This window comes from Vidua chalybeata, chromosome 1 (genome assembly GCF_026979565.1).
Source record: "Vidua chalybeata isolate OUT-0048 chromosome 1, bVidCha1 merged haplotype, whole genome shotgun sequence".
Classification (NCBI taxonomy): domain Eukaryota; kingdom Metazoa; phylum Chordata; class Aves; order Passeriformes; family Viduidae; genus Vidua; species Vidua chalybeata.
Window position 1 is genome coordinate 144,148,931 of NC_071530.1, and position 22,242 is coordinate 144,171,172.

The 22,242-nt window shown below is 36.7% G+C and overlaps 1 protein-coding gene across 3 annotated transcripts in view; it reads right to left on the bottom strand.

Moving 5' to 3' along the window:
- ADCY8 (adenylate cyclase 8) overlaps window positions 1-22,242 on the bottom strand; it is a 117,846-nt gene that overhangs the window by 18,876 nt on the left and 76,728 nt on the right. For 2 of the 3 annotated variants that reach the window (XM_053958832.1, XM_053958838.1), the window contains 5 exons: window positions 16,962-17,159; window positions 10,691-10,791; window positions 6,521-6,722; window positions 4,019-4,108; window positions 2,512-2,684 (listed from right to left, as the gene is read on the bottom strand). In XM_053958832.1, the coding sequence (XP_053814807.1) occupies window positions 2,512-2,684; window positions 4,019-4,108; window positions 6,521-6,722; window positions 10,691-10,791; window positions 16,962-17,159 (764 nt within the window). The remainder of the gene's footprint in view (window positions 1-2,511; window positions 2,685-4,018; window positions 4,109-6,520; window positions 6,723-10,690; window positions 10,792-16,961; window positions 17,160-22,242) is intronic. The other variant, XM_053958845.1, reaches the window with a different exon arrangement.

Consider the following 22,242-nt stretch of genomic DNA (forward strand, 5'->3'; position numbering starts at 1 on the left):
TGACATCGTGGGGGGGGGGGATGGTCAAGGTGGAGCTGACAAAGGGAAACTTCCAGGCTGTGAAAGTAAAAGCCCAGTGAATAAGGCTAGAGATAAAGGATGAACTCCAAGGCAGGAGCTGAAATGAAACATCCCCATATTATGAGAAGGGTTTGGAGATGACAGGGATATAGCATGGATTAAAAGAGGACCAAAAAAATGGCAAGCAGTAGCTAGGACTGGTTTTACTGAGCTACAAAGAGGAAACCAGAGAAGCCTGTGACAAGGGACATAAAGGAAACCCTTGCAGACCACAGGGAAGCAGAGAAGATGAGCCAAGCAGGTACTGGCTGTACGAAATCTGCTGTATGAAATCACTGAGGTGCTGTGTATAGAGCACAAAGAAAGTTTAAAATAAAATGAGAGAGGTTAAAAGCAGTAACAGGGAGTTTCAAATATTGAGAGAAATTACAGTTATGTGGAAAAATGAATAAAAACTGAAGAAAATACCTCTGTATGCCAGGGTGTTTTTTTTTAAAAGCATGTTTCCCAGGGAACCGACAAAAGAGGCTAGGGACATGGTAGAGCCAAACTTATAGTAAAGCAAATAAGAGAGAAAAAAAAAATTGGAGTTGAATTGAATAGAGATACTTGTCAATTATTTTGCTGAAGGGAGATGAGAAAAGGAAGTGATTATGTGGTGACAAAACCTTGAAATTTTAAAAATAATAATAAATGAGTAAATAAAGACGAGAGATTGGAAGAGATTTTGGAACAGTCTTTAGAATGCCTTGAGATCTAAGAACAAAGCAAAGTCCAGGTACTGGATCTGTTTTCCATAGAAGTATGAGATGCTATTTTCAGAGGACTCCTATGACAGAGAAATTAGAGAAAAAAAGAGCAGAACTTGAGACTAAACCAAAAGGAAAATTTCTATTAAGAGAGATAACTGAACTGCCCTTGTGGTCCTAATGAATTTACTGTGCTGGAAATGTGCTGCTGTGGGATGAGTCATCAATACAGAGCAAAAGCAAGCAGGAAGTGACCTTGTCATCTGCAAATATATTGGAATTCAAATGTTACCTATTTTGAAGTTGCCCAAAATACAAACTCCAAATGAACACATTCCAAAAGGACCCCTTGTACACTGGCTAAAGGCAGGAGCTCTTAAAGATCTCAGTTATAAACTCAGCTGTTATTGCATATTGTGGTGTTGTAGCTATAACCACCATAGCTGGATGAGTTTTGTAAGGAGCTGCAAACCCTTTTATTTAAATTATTTATATAGCTAAAAAATCAAATAATTTTCAGGGAACACAATCTTGTGTCCTGAATCTTCATTCTCCCTAATATCAGAGCTTAAGTTCATATCCTTTTTGTGAGAGTGGAGCATCTCAGCTGATTTCCCTATGTCTTGGGCTGTTGGCTACTCCAGGGAATATTCCTGCCTCTTTCTCACTCTTCTGTGATAACAGTCACTAGAGAGTTTTATTGACAGGGAACAGAGGCTACTCTGAATTCTTCAAGTTTTTCACACAAAGGAGGTTCTTTGCCATGCCTGGTTAGTGACAATTATCATGATTTCTACTTCTAGTTACTTAGCTAAAGTTTTGCTTACTGCTGTTTGTCAGATTTGCTGGGATCTGTTCTGGATATATGATATGTCTGTAGGATGATAATTAACATTAGAAAAAGGAATTACACCCCAAGTCTCTGGTACCTTGGTACTGTAGGAAGCAAGTAAAGAAAGATATGCATGCAGAGCCTCGCTATGTGTAAAGGATGTGTCTGTTGTGAGAATTAATTGTCCTGCAAATCCCTGCTTTTCTCTCACTCTGAGCATCTTTATCTGCATTTACCAGCAGAAACAACTGCAATACTACCCTGGTCAAGTATCAAAGACTAAAGAAATGTTTTTCTGAATGATTTAAATTACTGCTGCTCTAGATTCAGTTATTGCAACACTAATTGCATCTCTGACTCTGTAAATCATTGTGGTTCTTCTGCTCTCTTCAGTTCTTCTTCCTGGGAAAAGAAACTTGGGAGGAGGAGGAGGAGGAGGAAGAGGAGGAGGAGGATGTCCTTCAAGTACTCTTCTACAGATCATGCCTGTGTTCCTTATGTATTTCACAACTGCACATTATTTGTTTGAATTTTATTATAAAAAATCAATTGTTCACTCCTGTTTTCTTAAACTGAGGGGAAATTTTCAATTGATACCTCTGGAGTTTTCAAGAATAGAAATGACCAAGGTATGTGCATTGCAATGCATATTTTTAGTCGACATAGATAGAATATAGGAGACATAAAATACAAGTCCTGATCAATATTTAAATGCCCTCATGAAATGAACATTTTAATAAAAAGGCTTGAGAAAGAAACAGATTATGAATCATTTTGAATTAGTCATTGCCTGTTGCAACCATCACTCCATATTTAACTATGGTGCTATCCAATACACTCATACTCTGGCAGGACTTGAACCATCACCTTAAAAAAAAGCAGTTGCTGAAGGAGGCTGTGAACACTTACTCTCCATTGTGGTTAAAATTGTCATATTGCAGAAAAAGGGAAGCATAAATGGTTTCAGTCAGCAGAGAGTAGATCGCAATCATGATGAGAAGTACTGCCAGCTTCAGGACAGAGTTGAGACGAAGAAAGACTGCACAAGTCACCATGGCCAGCACACCAGTGAAGACAAAATACTGAACAGAAAACAGCGCTGGTTAATTTTGGTGATCAGAGATAAGCATCTATGTAAACACTCAAGTAACCAGAAGTATGGAAAGATTATTTTGGATTTCAGTGCTCAGCTAAGTCCTTTAAGGGCCCAGGGCACTTTGAAAATAAGTGTTTTGCTAAAATAGAAGTGAAATTACAAATTCTCTATTTTTCATGGTACCTCCATATCAGCGGAGATAGTTTTCTGTGCATTTTCATTGCATTACAAGGGAAACAGCATCCTCTATAATTAAAAGAGTAAAGGGAGAGATGCTGCATGCAGTAGTTTGCTACTGTAAAGTCTACTGGGAGAAAACAATTTATATTCCTTTGGAGTCTAAATTTCCACAAGACCCACAAAATACTCAGGATGGGAGAATCATATTTCTACTTTAATTCTTCCCATGCTACTGAAGAGAGAGGATAAAGCCACAGATTTGGACTTCTTTTTCACTTTTTTTTTTTTTTTTTTTTAATTTTTAATATTGTAGGTCTAGCTTGGTTACATTACTCTCTTAAAATGTGATGCCTGGAAGTTTTATTCATATCTTATTTTCTAATCTTTTAATTGTCTCATTTTTCTCAATGATTAGTCATCTGCCAAATGCAATCCATGCAGCTGATACTGGATAGAGAGAGACAATCATGGTCATGAGCTGTTCAGACTTAAAATAGCAACATCAACACCCACAGTCCAAATGTAGTTTAAATTAACTCCAGTCACACAGCTTTAGGAGCGATCGTATTCATTTTTCTGGGTACAGCTTTTCTTTAGTACAGTTTCTCTGTAGGAAACTCTGCATCCCTGCTGTTGAGAGCATACTGCTGGCAGTATCATGACACTGCCATATGACTTTCAAAGCAACATACTTCTCTTATCTACACATGACCAACACATTGATTTTGTTGCCTGCTTGCTCATCTTAGAGAAGGTTTCTTTATTATTTTTTTCTCCAAAACCAATCTTAAACTAATCATAGCAGTCTAACTACTGTCTTTGTCATGTAAGAAGTTTTGCTCTCCATTACATTCATGTAAATTAGGTAGTGTGTTTTATTGCACTAGATTCATTGAATCATTGCTAGGTGTGTTCCTAGCATAAAGGTTCTGTATAATGTTCAAAGGTTAAATTTTATTTGTAATGCCCCATTAGATTTTAAGGTTAATTTCTTCTGTAACCAGCCTCTGCTTTTTCTATCAACATATGGAAATGTTTCCTTCTTCCCAGTGTTGAGCCCCTGACTCCACCACAAGGTAGTGGTTGCCATATAACCTTTGTGGATCCACACCTCAGATTCAAAAATACCCTCAGAAATACCTCAGGACAGGAACAGATGTCCGTAAAAGAGGCAGAGGAATTGAAGGTCTGGTTCTTCAGGGCTATTGGTTTGTCAAAATCACACCACAGCTGCGAAGAAATAAAACAAAATCAGGGCTACATTGTGCACTGGTGACTAACTGCTTGTCTGGCTGTCTGGGTTCAGGGCTGGGACTGGCCGACCTGCAGCTCTCCACCTGGCACCAAGGGCTGAATAAATGGACAGTAAGAAGACCTACTGTGGAGATGAAATGGAAAAGGGGGAGCTATTTGAAATGAAATGCGGATATTCAGCATTTGAATAGCCTCCCTATGCTCTCTTTTCAGAGTGGAAAGATGAGCTCCTCTGGGACTTCCAGAAGACTCATGTTGGACTCTTAAAAATGACCTCTCAAAGTGCTTAGACTTTGCTATAAGCTATAGAGAAAATTATTTAATTGGGAGCACAAAATCAGATTAAATGTGTGCCCTTTCTGCAAGCTGTTTTAATCTGCTATGGATAGTGTTATCCTTTTGGATATGGGACATCCAGCCTTCATTTTCACGATATCACACAGACCTGGTTGTACCAAAACATGATGTGTTCCCAGAACAGCAACTGTGATGCTTAGAATGGAAGCGAATAAAAATTCACTCATGAAATTATGGTTATGATAATGTTATACTGCTTTTTGTTGTTATGACCTGCATTGGTTTTAATGGTATTTCCAACCAAGAGCTTTAGATACAAGGCATTGTTGAGTTGGAATACATTATGATCTTAAAATGAAGAAAAAATCATTAATTGCTTCATGTTTTGACACTTAAAGCAGATGGAGTCTCCTGTCATATATATTTATTTACTCTGGATGACTGTAATAGGTCATGTCATCAACCTGGTGTGCACAATCTAATTAGAGGTCTTTTTACCCAATAGTTAAAGAATTCATTTAATGAGACCCAATTTCTTATCATTAAATTCCAATTAATTTTGAACTTGTGACTCTTTTGTTTGTTCTTTTAGCCATTCAGCCATCTCTGCAGTGCAGGAGTATTACCTGACTGGCTGTGCACTCTTCCGTGACACCAGACAATTAATGGTACCTTCTGAAAATTTATGAGGTATAGAACACCTCTCTGCAGGACAAAATGTCACAAGAACAAGTATAGGTGTTTTTTTTAAAGAGATTTTCAGGATCAGAAACTTAATTTTATAGCAATAAGAATACACTTAAGACTCACAAGACTCATTTTTCACCCCTGGTGAAACCAAAGCTTTATGGCTCAGAAAGCATCTGAGTCTTAGATGCCTCCAGTTGGCTGCATTTGAACTCAGTGAATACACACAAAGCTGCAAGGCTGAGATGCATTACCTGTTCTCAAATGCATGCAGGTCCCTCCTGAATAAACTATTATTATGGAAGAATTTTGACATATAAAATAATGGGAGTATATTAATATTGTCATTTCCTATAGAGATCAGGACTCAGTGACTCAAGTCATTATCCAGATAAATATATGAAAATACATATGACTGTTTCCTGCTTTATGGAAATCCACTGGTGTGACAGTAAAATGTAATTTTCTTTTGATTGTCTTTGGATTAGCCAACCCAGAAAATTGTGGAGGACAAATCTTAAAAAATAATGTACAAGAAATCAGGGGAAGTAACAAACTGGGCATAGATAGTGTGTTAGAAATCTTTTTTAAGATCAAGACCAATTGTACCCAAATCTTTCCTGAAAGGTATTTGTTATACATTATTTTAAAACTTCCAAATTCTAAAACACTGCTTAGTAATTTATATTGTAATGCACCACTGTCCTTTTCTTCAGGAAGTTTTCAGCTCAATTGAACTTTCTGACATTTACTGTATTTATATTTTTTCAGTAATGATAGAAAGGCATTTTTCTTTCACTGACTTACTCTCCTATCAGTAATACTTTTAATCTCTCTGTGAGATATTTACCACATTCTTGGCTCAGACTTCAGCACCTGTCATGTTGTCTGACATTATAATCTGCCTAAATTATGCAAAGCTCTCTCATGCTGCTGAATACATCAGTATAATCAGGGCTCTATTGGATTTTTTTTAATTATTATTTTAGCAATTGTTTTATTTTTCTTAGTAATCTAAATAATAGTAGAATTGTAAGATGAGCTGAGAATTTATGAGAGGAAGAATTTAATATCCATAAGCATTTTTTGGATTGACAGTCTCTAAAAAAGTATTTCAGATGTCAGAAAATTACAAATGGTCCTCAAAGTGTGGATATGTTGGACAGAAACTTGACAAAATGTTTTAAAAATAGATGATACTAATGAGAGAGAAATAATTAGATATTTCAGAAATACACAGACCAAGCAATGGACTGAATTTCCTGAAGCTGTGATGCTTTGCCTTTTTTATATTATCTAAATCACAGACAGCTTAGGGATGTAGTTAGCAAGTCCTGTAGCAAGCTTAATAATTCATAAATCATCTTTTACTGTATAATATTCCTTGGTTCCCTATAAGCTTACAATATTGATGATGGCTCCAAGGAAATTAATCAGAATGGATGCAAAGATAATGACATTCCTTGCCAAGTAGGTCTCATTAATCCAGCAGCAAGTTTTCCGGAGCATTAAGGGTAAACATTTGTAATCCTCTGCCGTAGTTATCAGCACGAGAGCGGAGTGCAGCATAATCAGGATAGAAAACTGAATGACCATTGGTATCACTCTGGGAAAAAAAAAAAAGAGAATCTGGCATTAAATCTCAACACAATCAGTCAAGGGAAAAGCTGGACAACATGTCCATGTAGAACTAGTCAAGAGAGTCAGGAAGGCTTATCACCCATATCAGCCTTATTGTATTTTGGATACAATTCCTCTCACTGCATAGGTATATGCAGATAGAAGTCACCTCGAGATTCAGATCAACTCACTCTCTAGTGGCTGTACTTTGATCCCAGGTTATGGACACTGACAGAGGGTGATGCAAGATTACTTCCTTCAGTTTCCCACAGTGCAGCAGTATTCTGCAACAGCCTTCTTGCTTTGCAAAGCCAAGTGTCTGCGATCCGATTTGGAACTGATAGTTTCTAACTATACCTCAGATATATATAGACAGTCTATATATGCTGGTGCAGCCTACCAGTTCTGCTAACCTAGCCTGATCCAGCTCTGAATGAAAGCAAATTCAGGCCTTCAGAAAGATTAGGATCAAGCCTCAAGAGGTCCAGCCTGAGGACACTAAACATTAGCACTTATTTTGGGCTGCCAAACTCTACATGTAAGACCCATGTTATTGAATTAAGATACTATAAAGGGAGCATCTACACACCCAAGTCTGGGATATAAACCCAAAATTGCATAATAAACTGCTTATGTCCCTGAGAAACTGAGACCTTGTATTTGTTCACAATAAATTTATAGGAAACAATTTTTTTTTCCTCTTCTTCTGTTCAGTTGGAGATTGGTGTGCTTGTGTCTTGCCTAAGCCTGTTTGATTTAAAAATTAAACTGAAGGTGGCATAGTATGACCTCTGAGATTAACAAGTATCTGTGCTAAGATTTTGATGAGAGTACACTGATATGATCAAGTACAATAAAATTCATAGACAAGGTTAGAGGAATCCGAACAAAAAACTTTAATAATTTTCTGTCCATAAACTTCTCCCAGAACTGGGACACTGGGCTTGGATCACCCTTTCATTCAAGAAGAGGTTCAAGACCAATTGATTTTCTTTTCAGGTTTCTTTTACTGCCAAGATCAAGTGAGTTTGAAAAGAGCTTTTGCCTTCCCTCTTTCTGATGTACAGTCCCAAATCAACTGATTTGACCCAAAAGGAAAACTTACGTAAAAGAGAAGATGCAAGTGTTTAATAATAATTTGAAGTTTGCTTTCTTTTCCTTCACAAGAATACCCCAGTGAAAAATGGGCAGAAGTAAGAGTATCTCAGCAGTCTAGTCTAGTAAGACCTACTGTCCACGTGAGCATATAAATAGTTCATTGCAGGAAATTGATGACACTCCCAGGCCTCTCAGATGGAGAAGATGAATCACTGCAAAGTTGGCAATGTAATATAATGGTTTCATAAAGGACAGTTATGGTAAAAAATATGACATTAGTTTATCTCACAGTAATTTCCCCAACTCCATATTTCAGAGAATGAAAACTATTGTAAAGATTTTTAAATTCATGTGCATCTGCCCTGTCAGGGAAAAATGCATGAATGGATCAAACATTTATCCTTAGGGAGACAGATATAAACTGAGATAAAATTCTGAAACTTCCATACCTATTAGATTTGAGATATGATTCCCTTCTTTAACACACAGACTAAGGTAAACTCTCTGGGAAACTCCCCAAAGAACCTTAGTAATATATGTTCTATGACAATTTAAATAATATTTCCACCAAATTTTCAGAAACCAAAAAACTCAGCTCAAAAAATATTCACACGTCTACTTAAGTAAATACAAAATTTCATCCTTGTTCAACAGAAATCTGAAACACTGCAAAACTCTTATATGTGTCTTTAGGAAGTGGGTAAGTTACCATGAGGACTGAATAATAGTTTGTTAGTGGTTTCATGGAAACTATTTCCATGGTTTTCCACCCTAGTATTTTATTTCTCTGATATTTACCAGAGGTGTAACAAATGAATATGCAGTTATTTCAAGTATTCTCTGAATCTAAATCCTGTCTAACTTTGTGATAGTTTGTTCAATTGCTCACACCTTGAACTGCTTTTAGAACTGGAACTTAGAAAATTTGAACTTCCAGATTATTTTCTCATCCAATATGTTTAAGCATATTGAAACCTTCTCACTCAAAACCCCTATCCTGTTATTTTAGAGTTTCTCATCTGTTGACAGGCATGCTTTTTAAAAAACTGAAACACATTTTTTGAAGCAGGGTATGAGAACATTAAAAAAAAACAAGACCAGAATTTGTCTCCTTAAGCCTTGACAGTGATCTTCAGCTCCTGACAGAACATAGGAACGGCCATAAAACACCCATGTGTCTCCAAAGCTGCTCTCACAAAAGGGGTAGTGGTAAATATCCTTTCCCTAAATATCTTCCAAGGTTCTAGCAATCAACCTTTCAGGGCATTCTTGAAGACAAGGTCATATTTTTTAAAAAAAACCTCTACTGATCTTTTCTTGTAGGAATTTATCTAATCTTAATTTTGACCTATTTGTATTTGCAACCTCTTTAACATTCAGTGACAAAAAGGTCCTCAGGGAAAAACACAAGACTACTGGCAAGATGAGAAACTAGGAGGTGAGATAGCTGCAGGCAATGTGTTTTTGTGACTCCTTCCCCTTCACTCCAATGGACTAAACACCCTCACAGGAGTTAACAGAGATGAATCTGTGCAGGTAGAAAAAAAAATGTCCTTTTTTTTTTTTTTTTTTTTTTTTTTTTTTTTTTTTTAATCTGGTATGGCAGTGATTGATATAGCAGCAGAAATCTTTTTGGAAAACAGGTTCTGTTAATAAGATCCATAAATCTTCTTGCACATACTGAGGAAAAAATATAACAAAAAAACCACACAAGCAAACAAAAACATCTACCAGAAGTGAAGAACTTTAAATGTGTACTGGGAGAAGAACTTCTAAAAAGCAAACAAACTTACTAGGGGCAATATAGCACATAAGGAACAACAGAAGGTCACATACTACTCTGGGTACTTTCTCAGCTGAGAATTATAAAACATATGAGACACAACTGCTACAGAATGTAGTTGTCTGCCTGCACCTAACACCACTTTGGTGTTCTCAGACATCAACCTGGTAACTCAAGTCTTCCAGAAATGATCCAAGAAATCTTGCTGCACTACTGTAACACAATAAATATCTTATTTCTTGTACTCTACTGTCAACCATAAGTCAAGGTTCATCTGAGTGCTAGAAACTACCTAAGAAATATCTTATTCTGAGCATTCTCTTTTAACACTGGCTCTGTCAAAGACCAAATGGGACCAGAGGGTTGTTACAGTGGCAGTCCTGTTCTAGAAAACTGACCTCAGTCCTTGCACATACTCTTGTGATCTCATTATTAAATTGTAGACAAAAATGCCAAATGATATGTTTGAGTCTGTGAAATGTGGACACCGAGGTCTCATCTATGTCAGATTTTCATCACCTTGATAGGAATATATTGCTTGGTCAGCCTCAAAGGAGAGCAAAGTGAAAACAGATCTACCAGATCGCCCTCGTGCTTATTAATGGCCTGAGACTGCTTTTCCCAGCTGGGCAAATCACATTGTCAGCAGCAAAGCAAGCAGTACAATTCTCTTACGAAGCATTTATTAAACAAAACCAAGAGAGTCACTGATACCCAAGGTGATTATCATTCACTTAGCAAAGAGGCACAGCTATTGCTCTGGATCATGTTTCACGAGGACATACTGTGGCAAATTTTTGTAACTTAAATTTCCATTTAACTTGGTGGTAGTTCTACTTGAAAACATAACAATATAACATCAGTACATGCTTCTGTCTCACTTGAAAACATGTAGCTGTAGATATTGTGGTAAAAAAGGAGTTAGTATTACAAAAAAAGTGAACAAGTATTTCCAAACACTTCTTGGTAACAAGCAGATTTTATTGGTTCATTGCACATCAATCCTAAAAATGTTATTCCACTGCGTCCCTAAGGCCGCCTTCAGATATCTAGAGATATATTTCTGTATTTACCTGGAAGAAGGGAGCAAGCTTTGGATAGCGGTGATAAATACCAGAACAATAAATGCACACACCAAGTTTGATTTGAATACTTCATCCCGCATTTGAGAATACTAGAATAAAAAAAAAAAAAAACACACACACAGAAAATAAATTAGCTGTTAATACATGAATTAGTTTCATTAAGCCTGATGCATATAGGAGACATGGGGAAAATTAGCACAGTGCACCAATAAATCAATAAACCTGACTTTTGTTTGAAAATAAAACCCATCAAATAAATTGTTAATAATCTGGTAAAATTTTTTAACCAACACAGCAAAAATCTGTAATTTGAAATACAAAAGAGTCCTGCTTTGTTCAAAATTATTTGCTTTAAAAATCCTGAGGTAGACACTAGGAGCTTGTGCTGCTGTATAGAATACTAAACATTTAATTGCTTATAAAATATGTAATAACCAGAGAAACCACAAATTTCCTCACATGAAGACAAGCACTGGAGTCATCTGTGACTCTGTGTGCATGATGGCACAGAGATGTCTCCATGATGGCCAAATTGAGGCTGGTCTGCTATTTTTTCTAATTTTCTTTTTTAAGAAAATTATGCAATTAGAACATTCTATGACTATTTGGGATGCTGGGATGCTGACACTCTGTATCCTAACAAAGTCAGAGGCTGTGTGGAAACTTGGTGATATGGGCATTCTCCAAATGTAAAAGACTATTTGAGGTGCATTATTATAAAGATTTATTGAAAAAATATTTTTCTCCAGCATATCAAACAACTGAGAATACTATCAGGTTCCTTTTTTAATGGAAATTACCAAGAAATGGAGTAACAGACACATCGATAGACCACAGTGGTTCAGTTAAAGTGGAAATAATAACCACATCCTCAGCTGTTGTGTATCATTGCTAATTCAATTAAACTGGAGCTGTTTACAGCAGATGAAGATTAGTCCATAGGAATATGTTTTGTAATTCTCTGTATCTTTATGGATGCCACCAAAGTTTCTTTGTTTACAAGAAATCCTGCAAAGGCTTGCCCCAGTCATTTTTCTTCCTCTAAACAATAACTTCATTGTGTTTAAGCCTTTGCTGTTTCAAAGGGCTAGAAAAAAAGTTTAAAATAGTCAAAGCAATATCAGATACCAGAATCCCTCTCCAGAAATTTGGAAATAGGGAAAACTGTTGTTATAAATGCCTAGAAATCATTATAATATTAAAAAAAAAAATGTGTCAAGAACATACACTGAGAGAGTCCAGCTTTGCAGCTTTGAACTGGATTTCATAGGTAATTTGCTCTTGAAGGGAGATCCTAGCTAGACTTGGAGTATTTTCCCTACATGGACCTTTGGTTGAGACATTGTCTCAGCATAAACATCTGATCAAAACAGTCTCAAGCTGCCAGATGGAAAAATGGTTTCACTTCCCTGCTCTTATTTGCCATGAGTAAGAGAGGGGGTTCATTTGCTGGTGTTCCTCATTTTGACTCCTCCTCTCCTGTGATTATACCTTGTGTCTGCTGTTGGCAGTATCACTTTGGCATGAGTTTTGATATTGGCCACAGGTAATTCCACTTCATTTTGCTGCTGGAACCCCAGATGCACTGACACTGACTTCATGTGCAAGGAAGCAGAACTGCATCAGTCTGCATAAATAATGGACCAGGGCTTTTTTTAAATAGGGAAAAAGAAAGGTATTTTCCTTAAAATATAACATGAAATCCCAACTGTTCCATAGGGAAATTAAGGCAAACTAGATGAATGAAACACAAACATAGAATGGCCTGCTGTGTTGAGCATTATGTCAAAAGGATGGATGCTGTGTTCTAATCAGTAGCAACATTGTGATGAGGAATTGTTGGCATCCCTAGGCAGCACTGACATAAATGATAAATGTAGCAGCTCTATAGCAGTCTACCCCTTAATGACTTGGAGAAGTAATTGAAGGATTCACTAAGCCTCAAGGCCCTTCAAAAATCATGGGGAGGCATGTAGCCAACCAGAGCGGTGTAGACTGGTAGGAAGAATTGCAATGTGACTTTGTCTGCAGTGAAAACCTTCCCTGCAGCACCCCACAGAGCCACCTGTGCTGGTGTGACTTGTTCATGGCCCAGTGAAGGCTCCCATGGGGCTTGGGCCATTTATCTGCACTGCTGGGAGGGAACTCTTTATGTTCTTGCCCAGCCTGATGGCTGAAACTAAGAAAGGCCAAGATTATTCTGTTGAGTAAAGCTGCTTGTTCCTCACCTTTCTCTTCCAAAGCCTCTTTGAAAGGGGAGCACCAGTAATATGACAGGCTTAACATGTTCCCCTAAAGAAAAGGTTTGTGCACTGGGGAGGAAGGTTTTTTATCTTATTCTCACTGCTGCTCTTTGACTCAGAGAGGACCTTAGAGATGAAAAGGGAGCACAGGTTTGTTCTTCATCAGAGTAATGTTGGAAAAGTTTCTGTAATACAGGAGAGGAATGGAAGAATATGTTTCAAGAAGTCTAAGACAGAAGAGGAAAGGACCTCCTGAGAAGACCAAAGAGTAGACAGAGATCCAGTTGCTGACCAACAATAGAAATGTTGCTGAACAGGCACAGAGACAGCGTCTCTTGCAGACCTCCTTGCAACTGGAAGTTTCTGAGTTGAAGGAAGGAGGTGATGCCTGTGTCTGTTGAGATACAGCAAGCAGGAAGAGCAAAATTGTTTTCCTACTCATGTAATTTCTATTTATCTTACCAGTCAGAAATGCTGAAACAGAGAAACTCAGATATTTAGGTCTACTATTTGAACTAAGAAAACATGTACTTTGAAATTCAAAGCTCTTTTGATATTTCCAGTGTGCTCACCTCACAGAAAATACGTAAATGTTTCATGTCTAAACCCAGCCTGCTTTCTAATCCAAGCAGAGATATGCAGGAAGACTTTGAATATCTTTATACAAACATTTACATTGGAAACTTTCTTTAATAAATCCCTACCAGCATGTAAAATTCCCTGTCCTGTACCTCTACTTTACCCTGTATGAAAGTACATGGTATGTATATTTTAAAGTTGCTGATATTTAGAGAGATCATAATGATGATAACTTTTAATTATTGGAATAATCTGAAGTAGTATCAGATTTTCCTATGAACTATTATATAATTGGAAATTTTAGTATATTTTCATGCTACCATCAGGAGTACTTTCCTGTGATGAGTTGCTCCACCTGCCTACATGCTATTTGTGAAAAAAAACCTCTAGTAAAATTGAGCGTGAATTGTTTCTAAATGACATATCAAGCATTAACGAGTGAAATGCAGGTTAGTAATGACTAGTCCATTTCAGTAAAGAATCTATAAAATATACCAGGTGGGGTCCTGCACAAATCCTGTGAAAAATGAAATATTGCAGAATTCCTATGGAAATACACATAATCCCTCAGAGAGTTAACCCATTCTCTAATGCAACTGCTACTGCTTGCTGTGGAATACACATTTATCCTATCACCACAGAAGGACAAAGAACAATGACAGAAGAGAGGAGTGGGAAGATGTTCCAGTGGTTTAAACTGCACTGACATATCTAAACCAATATAAACCAGGATCTGTGCTAGCTCCATGGTACTTTTGTGCATGTTGATTCCAGAATTGTTTGGGGTTTTTTTTTTCTAACTTTTTGAAATCTTAAAGGAAGAAATACATAAATTTCATGTTTCGTGAAAACCTGATATCTGGAATTGCTTTATAGTGAAAAAAAATTCAAACCAACGCAGACTATTTAAACAGAAGCCCAGTCTTTCATTTCAGATCTATTCATGTCACCCTATGATCCCACATCAAGGTAGTCCTGTTACTAATGCAAGAGGAAGAAATATAGTTTATTGTTCATGTGGTTGCTCACTTTTCTATCCTTTGAGGTACAGAACATTAATACAAGGTAAAGGTAACGCTTCTTGGCCAGGATCTCAGCTATTTAAACCTGAATTTGCTGTGTTTCCTAAATGGACTTGAAGAAGGGAGAAAGTGGTAGTAACAACATGGCATGGAGGAAATAGCTACTTTCTGCAGGAAAATAATTCAAATATTACTTTTTTCCATGACTTCCTGAAACCTATGGTTAAACACTAAGGTGATAAGGACAAACCTGTACTTAGTGTACAGGCATGCAGGAGGAAAGGAACATTTTCCGTGCTGTCCTATGAGATAATTGCTCCTATCTACAACAAAGAGGACACTATGATTCATGATTCATCTTCCCTTAATCCACATAACTCCTCTGTATCCTGGTACATTTCCCATAACTATCTGAGCACACTCATGATGTCACAGCACCCTGAGCAGAAGCAAGGGGAATGCTAACCAGAGGCTGTCCAGCTGTTGGTGGGGGATGTACCAGAACAAATAAAGCAGTAGTGATATTTTTTAAAACTTTACTCCTTCCTAATATGAGAAACCAGATTAATTTTTGGAACAGAAAGAAGATTCAGTCAACTTTGCTGAACAGATTTTATATTTCTATTGCCTGTGCAATAGTTGGGACTAACACCTGAGGAAATATTGAATGAAAGCATAATTCTCCAAACACTGCAGCCCAATTCTCCACTGAAAAATATCTTACTGGGAAGAAAATGTAGCAAACCTGCTGAAATTTTAACTTTTAAATAGACTTTTTTTTCATTCAGATGCAATTAAAAACTTTATTAATGTTTTAAATCTGACCTATGTAATGTGATGGATTAGGGCATGGATCTTTTTTAATTTCTTAAATTGCATTTAAATTGAATTCTAGACTACCCTTATAGTTTTTCTTTGTGGCTGACAATTGTGAAACATAAAATAATAAGAAAGTTTATTTTCTGCATATGGGATCTGATTCTGGGCAGTTCCCTTTTACACCAGCCCATGCTCAGGCCTTATGTGATTAAATAGTGCAGTAAGGCGAGGTGAGCCCCTAACAAGTTTTCTCATTCATCAAGTTGTTTGTGATCAGGCTGTTTCCTCCTTTAATAAAAAAAAAATCAGATTCTTTCACCATATCTTTTTTTTCTTGTGTCTTGAAAAGATTAAAGATTATTCATGACTTCTGGGACTTTATGTAGTAATTCATTTGATATAGGAGATCATGAATTTCACTTGCTCTGGGTCCCTGTCAGCTTCGCACAATAACTGCACTGAAAGAAGTATCTTCATATCTTCCTTTTCAGCAGATAATTATTTGTGGATAATTTGGTTTTGGGGGTTCTACCTTGTGTCTCAGTGTAAATATCCTCATGAGGAAATGCAATTTTGTATTTCTGTTTTAGCAAACATTTGTTATTTCTTCTACAAGATTACTAGAGCAATAAGGGCTTACGTATACTTCAAGCAGAATTTTTCTTTTCCAGTTGTCATGATAAAACTCTCACTAATCAGTCTTGCTGAGGACTAGTCTCTCATAAATCAAGTAAAAATGTCTGTTTTCCAGTGGAAGTTAGAGTGATGGTGGAGAAGTGAGCCTCAATGCTTTCAATTCCTCGCTATTTTTATTTCCTTTCAGTCAAGTGCACATAGTATTGCAGACCTGCTGTTGCTGCACTGTCATAGCATATGAGATTATCAAAGCAAGTCAATGAAATTATTTGAGATCTGTGCAACTTCACTCTGTGCCATCACCTTTCAAGGAGTGTTCTCCCATTACCTTATCTTTTAAAACTTATAATTTACATCTGGACGTAGACTGAAAGAGAAGTTAATGAGATCATATTGCTGTTGAGAAGCAGCAAAGACAGGAACCATATTTAGCTGTTAGAAACAGTTTTTTTAAGAAGGATGTTTAAAACAGAGACTTGAGAAATTACTCTTGACTTGAAATAAATATTGCAGCTGCATAAAGGACATCAGAGGGATTCTATGACTAATTGGAAGGAACATATCTATATAAATATATATATATATTTTAATAGAAATCTAAGTTTTTTAATATGCTCAATTATTGTTAGTGCCAAAGTAACCTGTCATCTGGCAGAAAACTGCTTGTACTCGATACCAAGTTCAACCCAGCCAGTGGTTGCTGTTTTCAGAAACTGAGTTCGTTCAGTGTACATATTTTCCAACAACGAAATGCAATCATTTCAGCATTATAGCACCTGCATCATGTCACCGTGTATTATGAACTCTAGCTCAGCCCCACCTTCTGAAAATTGAAACAAAATGAAAAAGAAAAAGAAAGCAAGAAAAAACAACACAAGCCAGAGCCTACAGCTTTTCTACTTCAGTGAACATTTATTACAATTTGAGTTGTGAATAATGCAGCTACCAAGCCCCAGCTACCTTATGCTCCAGGCTGGAGTCTTTAAACATCAGTGAAAAAGGCTTGATATGCTCTCTTCTCAATTTATCGCCACTCCGTAAGTCGATGGTGTGCTCTATTCGCTTGTTAATTTCCTCAGGCCCAGACTGGACATGCAAAGCTTGTGCAAGATGGTTTGGAAGCAGATTTATTGAATTTCTTGTTAGGGCAGCCAGAGTCTAGGGGAAAGCACATGCAAACAGAATAAACCTGCTGGTCCCCTTGGGTTAAAAATGCAATGTTTTAGTTCATGTTGCATTGCAAACCATTATAGCATTCCATGCAATTCATTCAATGAAACCTATAGAAGTGTAAAATAATAACTCTGTTCCACTAGACACATACAGTACATTAAGGGGAGCATTTTAATGCCTTCCGTTTTACAGGCTAGGAGGTTTGTTGCTGCACTGAGCATTAGGACTATATTCCACTTTCCAAATCTGATATTTAATTATTAAAGCATGCATGAGGGGAGTACACACCAAAATCACAGCAGGATATCTGACTCGATGGTGTGTTTTAATAAATAAGAATGGAAGCCATATAAAACAAAACCCACAACACAGGACTAGTGACATTTTTCTTATCTCAAAGTTACTGGATGTGTGTAGTTAAGGAACAGATCACTTAGTCAGGAGTGAAGAAGGTGACATTTCTGATTACTTCAGCATGGGTTTTCAGATATTTTCTTCTTCACTACTGGTAAATTTCAGCCAATCTACATTACAGTTAGGCTATATGATTTAATTTAACTGTAATTCATATTAGTATTTAAAATATAATCTCAAATGCATTATTCCTTTGGTATTTCAATGACTAATCAAAGAAAAAAATGAAAATACTTTTGCTTCGCAAAGGAATTCTACCAGATATAGTATGAAGGGTGTTTTGTCTTCAGCAAAGAGTTACAGTTTGCTTTCATAAAGAGAATAACTCATTCCCATTTTATGGTGCCATTTCATGACACAAACCACAATGAAGCAGCTCTTTCCCACTTGAATGGGAAAAGAAACTCTACTACTGTAATATTCCCAAGGGTTAAGAAATGTTAATGAATGGAGAGGATGTGAAACTTCATACATCATAGCATAAGACATTTCAGCATTATTATGGGTGGGAAATAAAATTCTGCCTGAGAAAAGTTATTCCATAGGTCCTTCCTAAAAAGACCTTCAGCTCTAACTCCTACTGGGCATTGTTGAAACAGGAGCTTTGGATGTTTTGTCACCAGATGCCCCTGGAAAGCCAATTCTTTTGTATCACAGGATTACATTGGGCAAATACTATAGGGAGGTTTTCCTTGTTGATATTCAAACCATAGTAAACAAACATATTTTAATGAATCTTGGGCAGCACATTAAAACACAGGAAGGGTCTCGGGTACCCACTGCCAAAGCCCAGGTGACATCTTTCCTTACAATCCTAAAATCAAGTCAATGGACTCTTAGTCACAGATAGTATTTCATTTTCCATTTTATTAACAGTAATTTAAGATCCCAAAATACAGGCAGAAAATCTTCTCTCTGTTTCAAAGTGAAAAGCAGTTTTCCTGTTTGTTTAATAAAAAAAGGACTTCAGTAGAGAAGGTTTGGGATGGCACTCTACTCGAAACCTCCCTTCTTCTGTCAAGCAAATCAGTATTATCAACATTAGGAGAAAAAAACAGTGTCAAACAAACTTTTCTCATGCTTAGGTTTCAGATATGTCTGAATTCTTATCCTGGCCTTGGAGGAAACAATCAAGGCAAGTGGATAAATGCTATATTATTACACACTGTGACACTACTTTAGTTTAAGTACTCCTATCTCTTATTAAACTGATCTAGGAAGAAAAGCTTTTATCAATTTTTGGTGGCTGAGTGGGCATGAGTGTGTCTGAAGTCCCTGTTAAAGGGTAAGATCACATCAGATGGTGGCGTGTAAATTGATTCCTCAGAATTACCTTGTATTTCTGCTTCTGCACTGGAAACAAGGGTGGAGAATGTCCCTAATGTTTTTGATGAGCATTTTGTTTTATTTATACAATGCAAATAATCTCAGTTCATCCTAGTAAGTGACTATATTTTGGTTAAAATTCCATTTTTTTCTGTGATTGATATGAAGGCTTGTCTCCTTGCTGAATGTATGAAGTGTTTTACAGCTCATGGTAGATGAACATGACATAATATCACCACTATGGCCATGGTGCCTGTAGTATTTTGAAAAAATAGACTCTGAATTTGCATTTATATTTTCAGTATAACAAGGAAATTCATATTTGTGTTTCATCATTTTCTCTCCGTCATATACATGCATGTACTTAAGAAAACTGCTTCTTTGTATTTAGAAATAAAAAAATGGAAAAAAATCATGCAAATTATAGTCTCAAGAATAAGTCCTAACGACATTTTGTCTCTTATCCCCCTCTTTGCTCTGCATCTCTTAAGACTTCTTCATGCAAGCACAAAGAAATATTGATTCTTCCTGTTATCTCTCCTACACTTTTGTGAGCAGCTCCATGGAAGACACAGCTATGAGTTCTACAATGGACTTTTGAAGTTTTCTGAGGCTGACAATAACCATTCATCATTCAGGAACAAACACAAAGTTCTATTAAAAAAAAAAAAAAACAAAAACAAAAACCTAACCAAACTTACATCTGAAACTGATAGAAGATGAATTAAAACAAACAAATAAAACTGCAACTTTAGACACATTTTATAGAGACTTTAAAAGGTAGCTTAGATTAGATTTTACTTCTTTCTTGGAAGTTTTCCTGCAAAAAGTCCAAGCATCTTGCTCTCAACAAGAAGGGAAATGTTTAATATGTGACATTTAGAAAAACTTAGGAAGGTTTCAAATTATTATTTTCATACTGCGAGCATCAGGTTTTGGAAGGGCATAGGAAAATAAAAGCTCAAATGCTAAAAAACACAGGTTGCAGATAGGATTTAGCTCAAGAGGAAAACACCTAAATGAGGGTATGTACAGGTTTGGTGTCTACATGCTCAGTGTCTATACTCCTATTTCTTCCAATACACACTCCAGATACTTTCAGTTACCCAATCATATGTAGCTGTGGTCAGCAGAGATGCTTTGGGGACGGGACAATAGTCAGGAGGCAGGAGATGTGGCACAAGACACAGGGACACCATGTACCACTGGTCAGTGGCGAGGACAGCTGGGGAGTGCTGGGGCATCTCAGCCCAGAAATAACAACAATAACAATGGGGTACCTGTAACACGTGGGTACCTTGGTTTTGAACTGATTTCCACCCTTTTGTTTGGACTTGTCTGTCATCTTGGCAAGCTTTTAGTATCATTTCTGTGCTCACTGTTAAGCTTCAGTGCAACTACTAAACTACACCTATAGAAGACAGACATTTTAATATGCTGTTTTTCCTAATTCACATCCTGACAGGCCCATCAGGTGCCTCCACCAGTACATCCAGTGACCATGTTATGCTTTCAGCTACTCCTTTTGTAAGGTATGTGGAAGAAATCCAACTTAAACAGCCATTAATTCATTCTAGAGGAAGAGGCCTTTACTCTTTTGAAATAAAGTAACTTCTGTCCAATTTTCTTTGCTTTAAGAAAGAAGCCCAGACACTTGTTTCACAGAAACCTCCATTTATATTGGGAATGTCTGAATTTCAGACAAGAACTTGCAACCTTGGTTTACCTCACGATCAGAGCAAGAGCACATAGTGATACTTGGGCTGTAGGTGTAGTTTTTGCTTATATCTGTGACTGCCTATATAAACACTGGTTATTTGTTTCTTACTCACATGAACACATCTACAATTCACTGATTCAGGCTTCTCATAGAACACAAGTTTGAGGCAATGAGTGTGGATTGGGATAAATTTGAGTTTGGCTTAAGAACACTCCAGAGATTTCTTTTCACATGCTTCCTAACATAACTAGAGTTAAAAGTAAGATACATGTGATCAATTGCTCAAATTTTGTTGTAATTTGTGTTGGGTAAAGAAATAATTTAAATTCTATTGGCAAATATTCAAACATACAGAGTGATTCACTGCTGGGTTGCTGCTTCTACAATTCTCAAAGCCTGCTGCTGACAGTGACCTTTAAGCTGCTTAATTAGTGTTATTAAATGCTTATTCTGTCCAAGACTGACACACCTCTGGAAAATGCTACTACATCCTAGTATAATTTAAATCTATCATCTGCATTTTTTAGCTAGAATACATTATTTATGAACACTACTGCCTATTGTCTCAACTGTAAATTAAGAATTACATAACAATTGAATCATACATAGAACAGCAGATTTTTAAAATCTTGTCTCCACCAAAAGCTTACTGTTAAACTGTGTTACATAAAATTACAGCTTTTCCCAACACCACTTCAAATTTTTTTAAAAAAACTGTGAGAAACTGTTCTAAAAGTAGATTGTTTATTACCATAAGAAAAAAAAAGTTTTAAAGAGACTGTTAAGCAATGCCTATTTCAATTACTTTCAAGGCCTTTTTACTAGTACTAGGAGTTGATCAATAATTGGAGAAACCCACTAATCCTTTTTTTTTTTTTTTTCTTTGTCTTTGTTAGCATCAAGGCCAGGTTTAGCTGAGAAAATGACCAAAAACACAAAAGCCTACTCTGCACAGATTTTTTTGGACTACATAAATTGGAATATCTTAAAGGGAAAGAAATAGAGATCACAAGATATTCACAGCAGCATGCACCCTGATTTCTATTCCTCATGAAATGACAATATAGAGACAGGTCAACAAAATACAGAGAATACTGTAAGGCAGTGTACATGCAGATACACAGATGTACAGAACATATATAAAACAGGTGTTTTATATAACAGCAAACTGTCCCATGCTCAAATTCAGTTTGAAGAAATGAAGACACTCCTGTGGGCTGACTGATCGTGAAATTTAATCACTTCTGAGCACATTTGTAAGAAGCAGAAGATGGTTGACACAAGCAAGACCTCCACACAACAATGCTTAAGGTTCAACAGACAGTTCAGACAAGTAGCAATAGGGATGTGCAGCAGAAGAGAGGATTTATCATGTCACTACAGATCCCTCAAAGAAAATGAAAGAAAACTTCAGCTGACCTTGCGTCATAAAGACTCATCAATCTTCCAAGTGCAGTGAGAAGAGTGGAGTCTGAGGGCATTTTAACCTTTCCATCTTTAATTCCTCTAAACAACCAGACTTCACAAAGTGATTTTTTTTACCATACAAGAATTGTTGGTTCCCAGGTTTCTGGCAATCAGTCATACAGTGCTTTTGGAAAATATCTG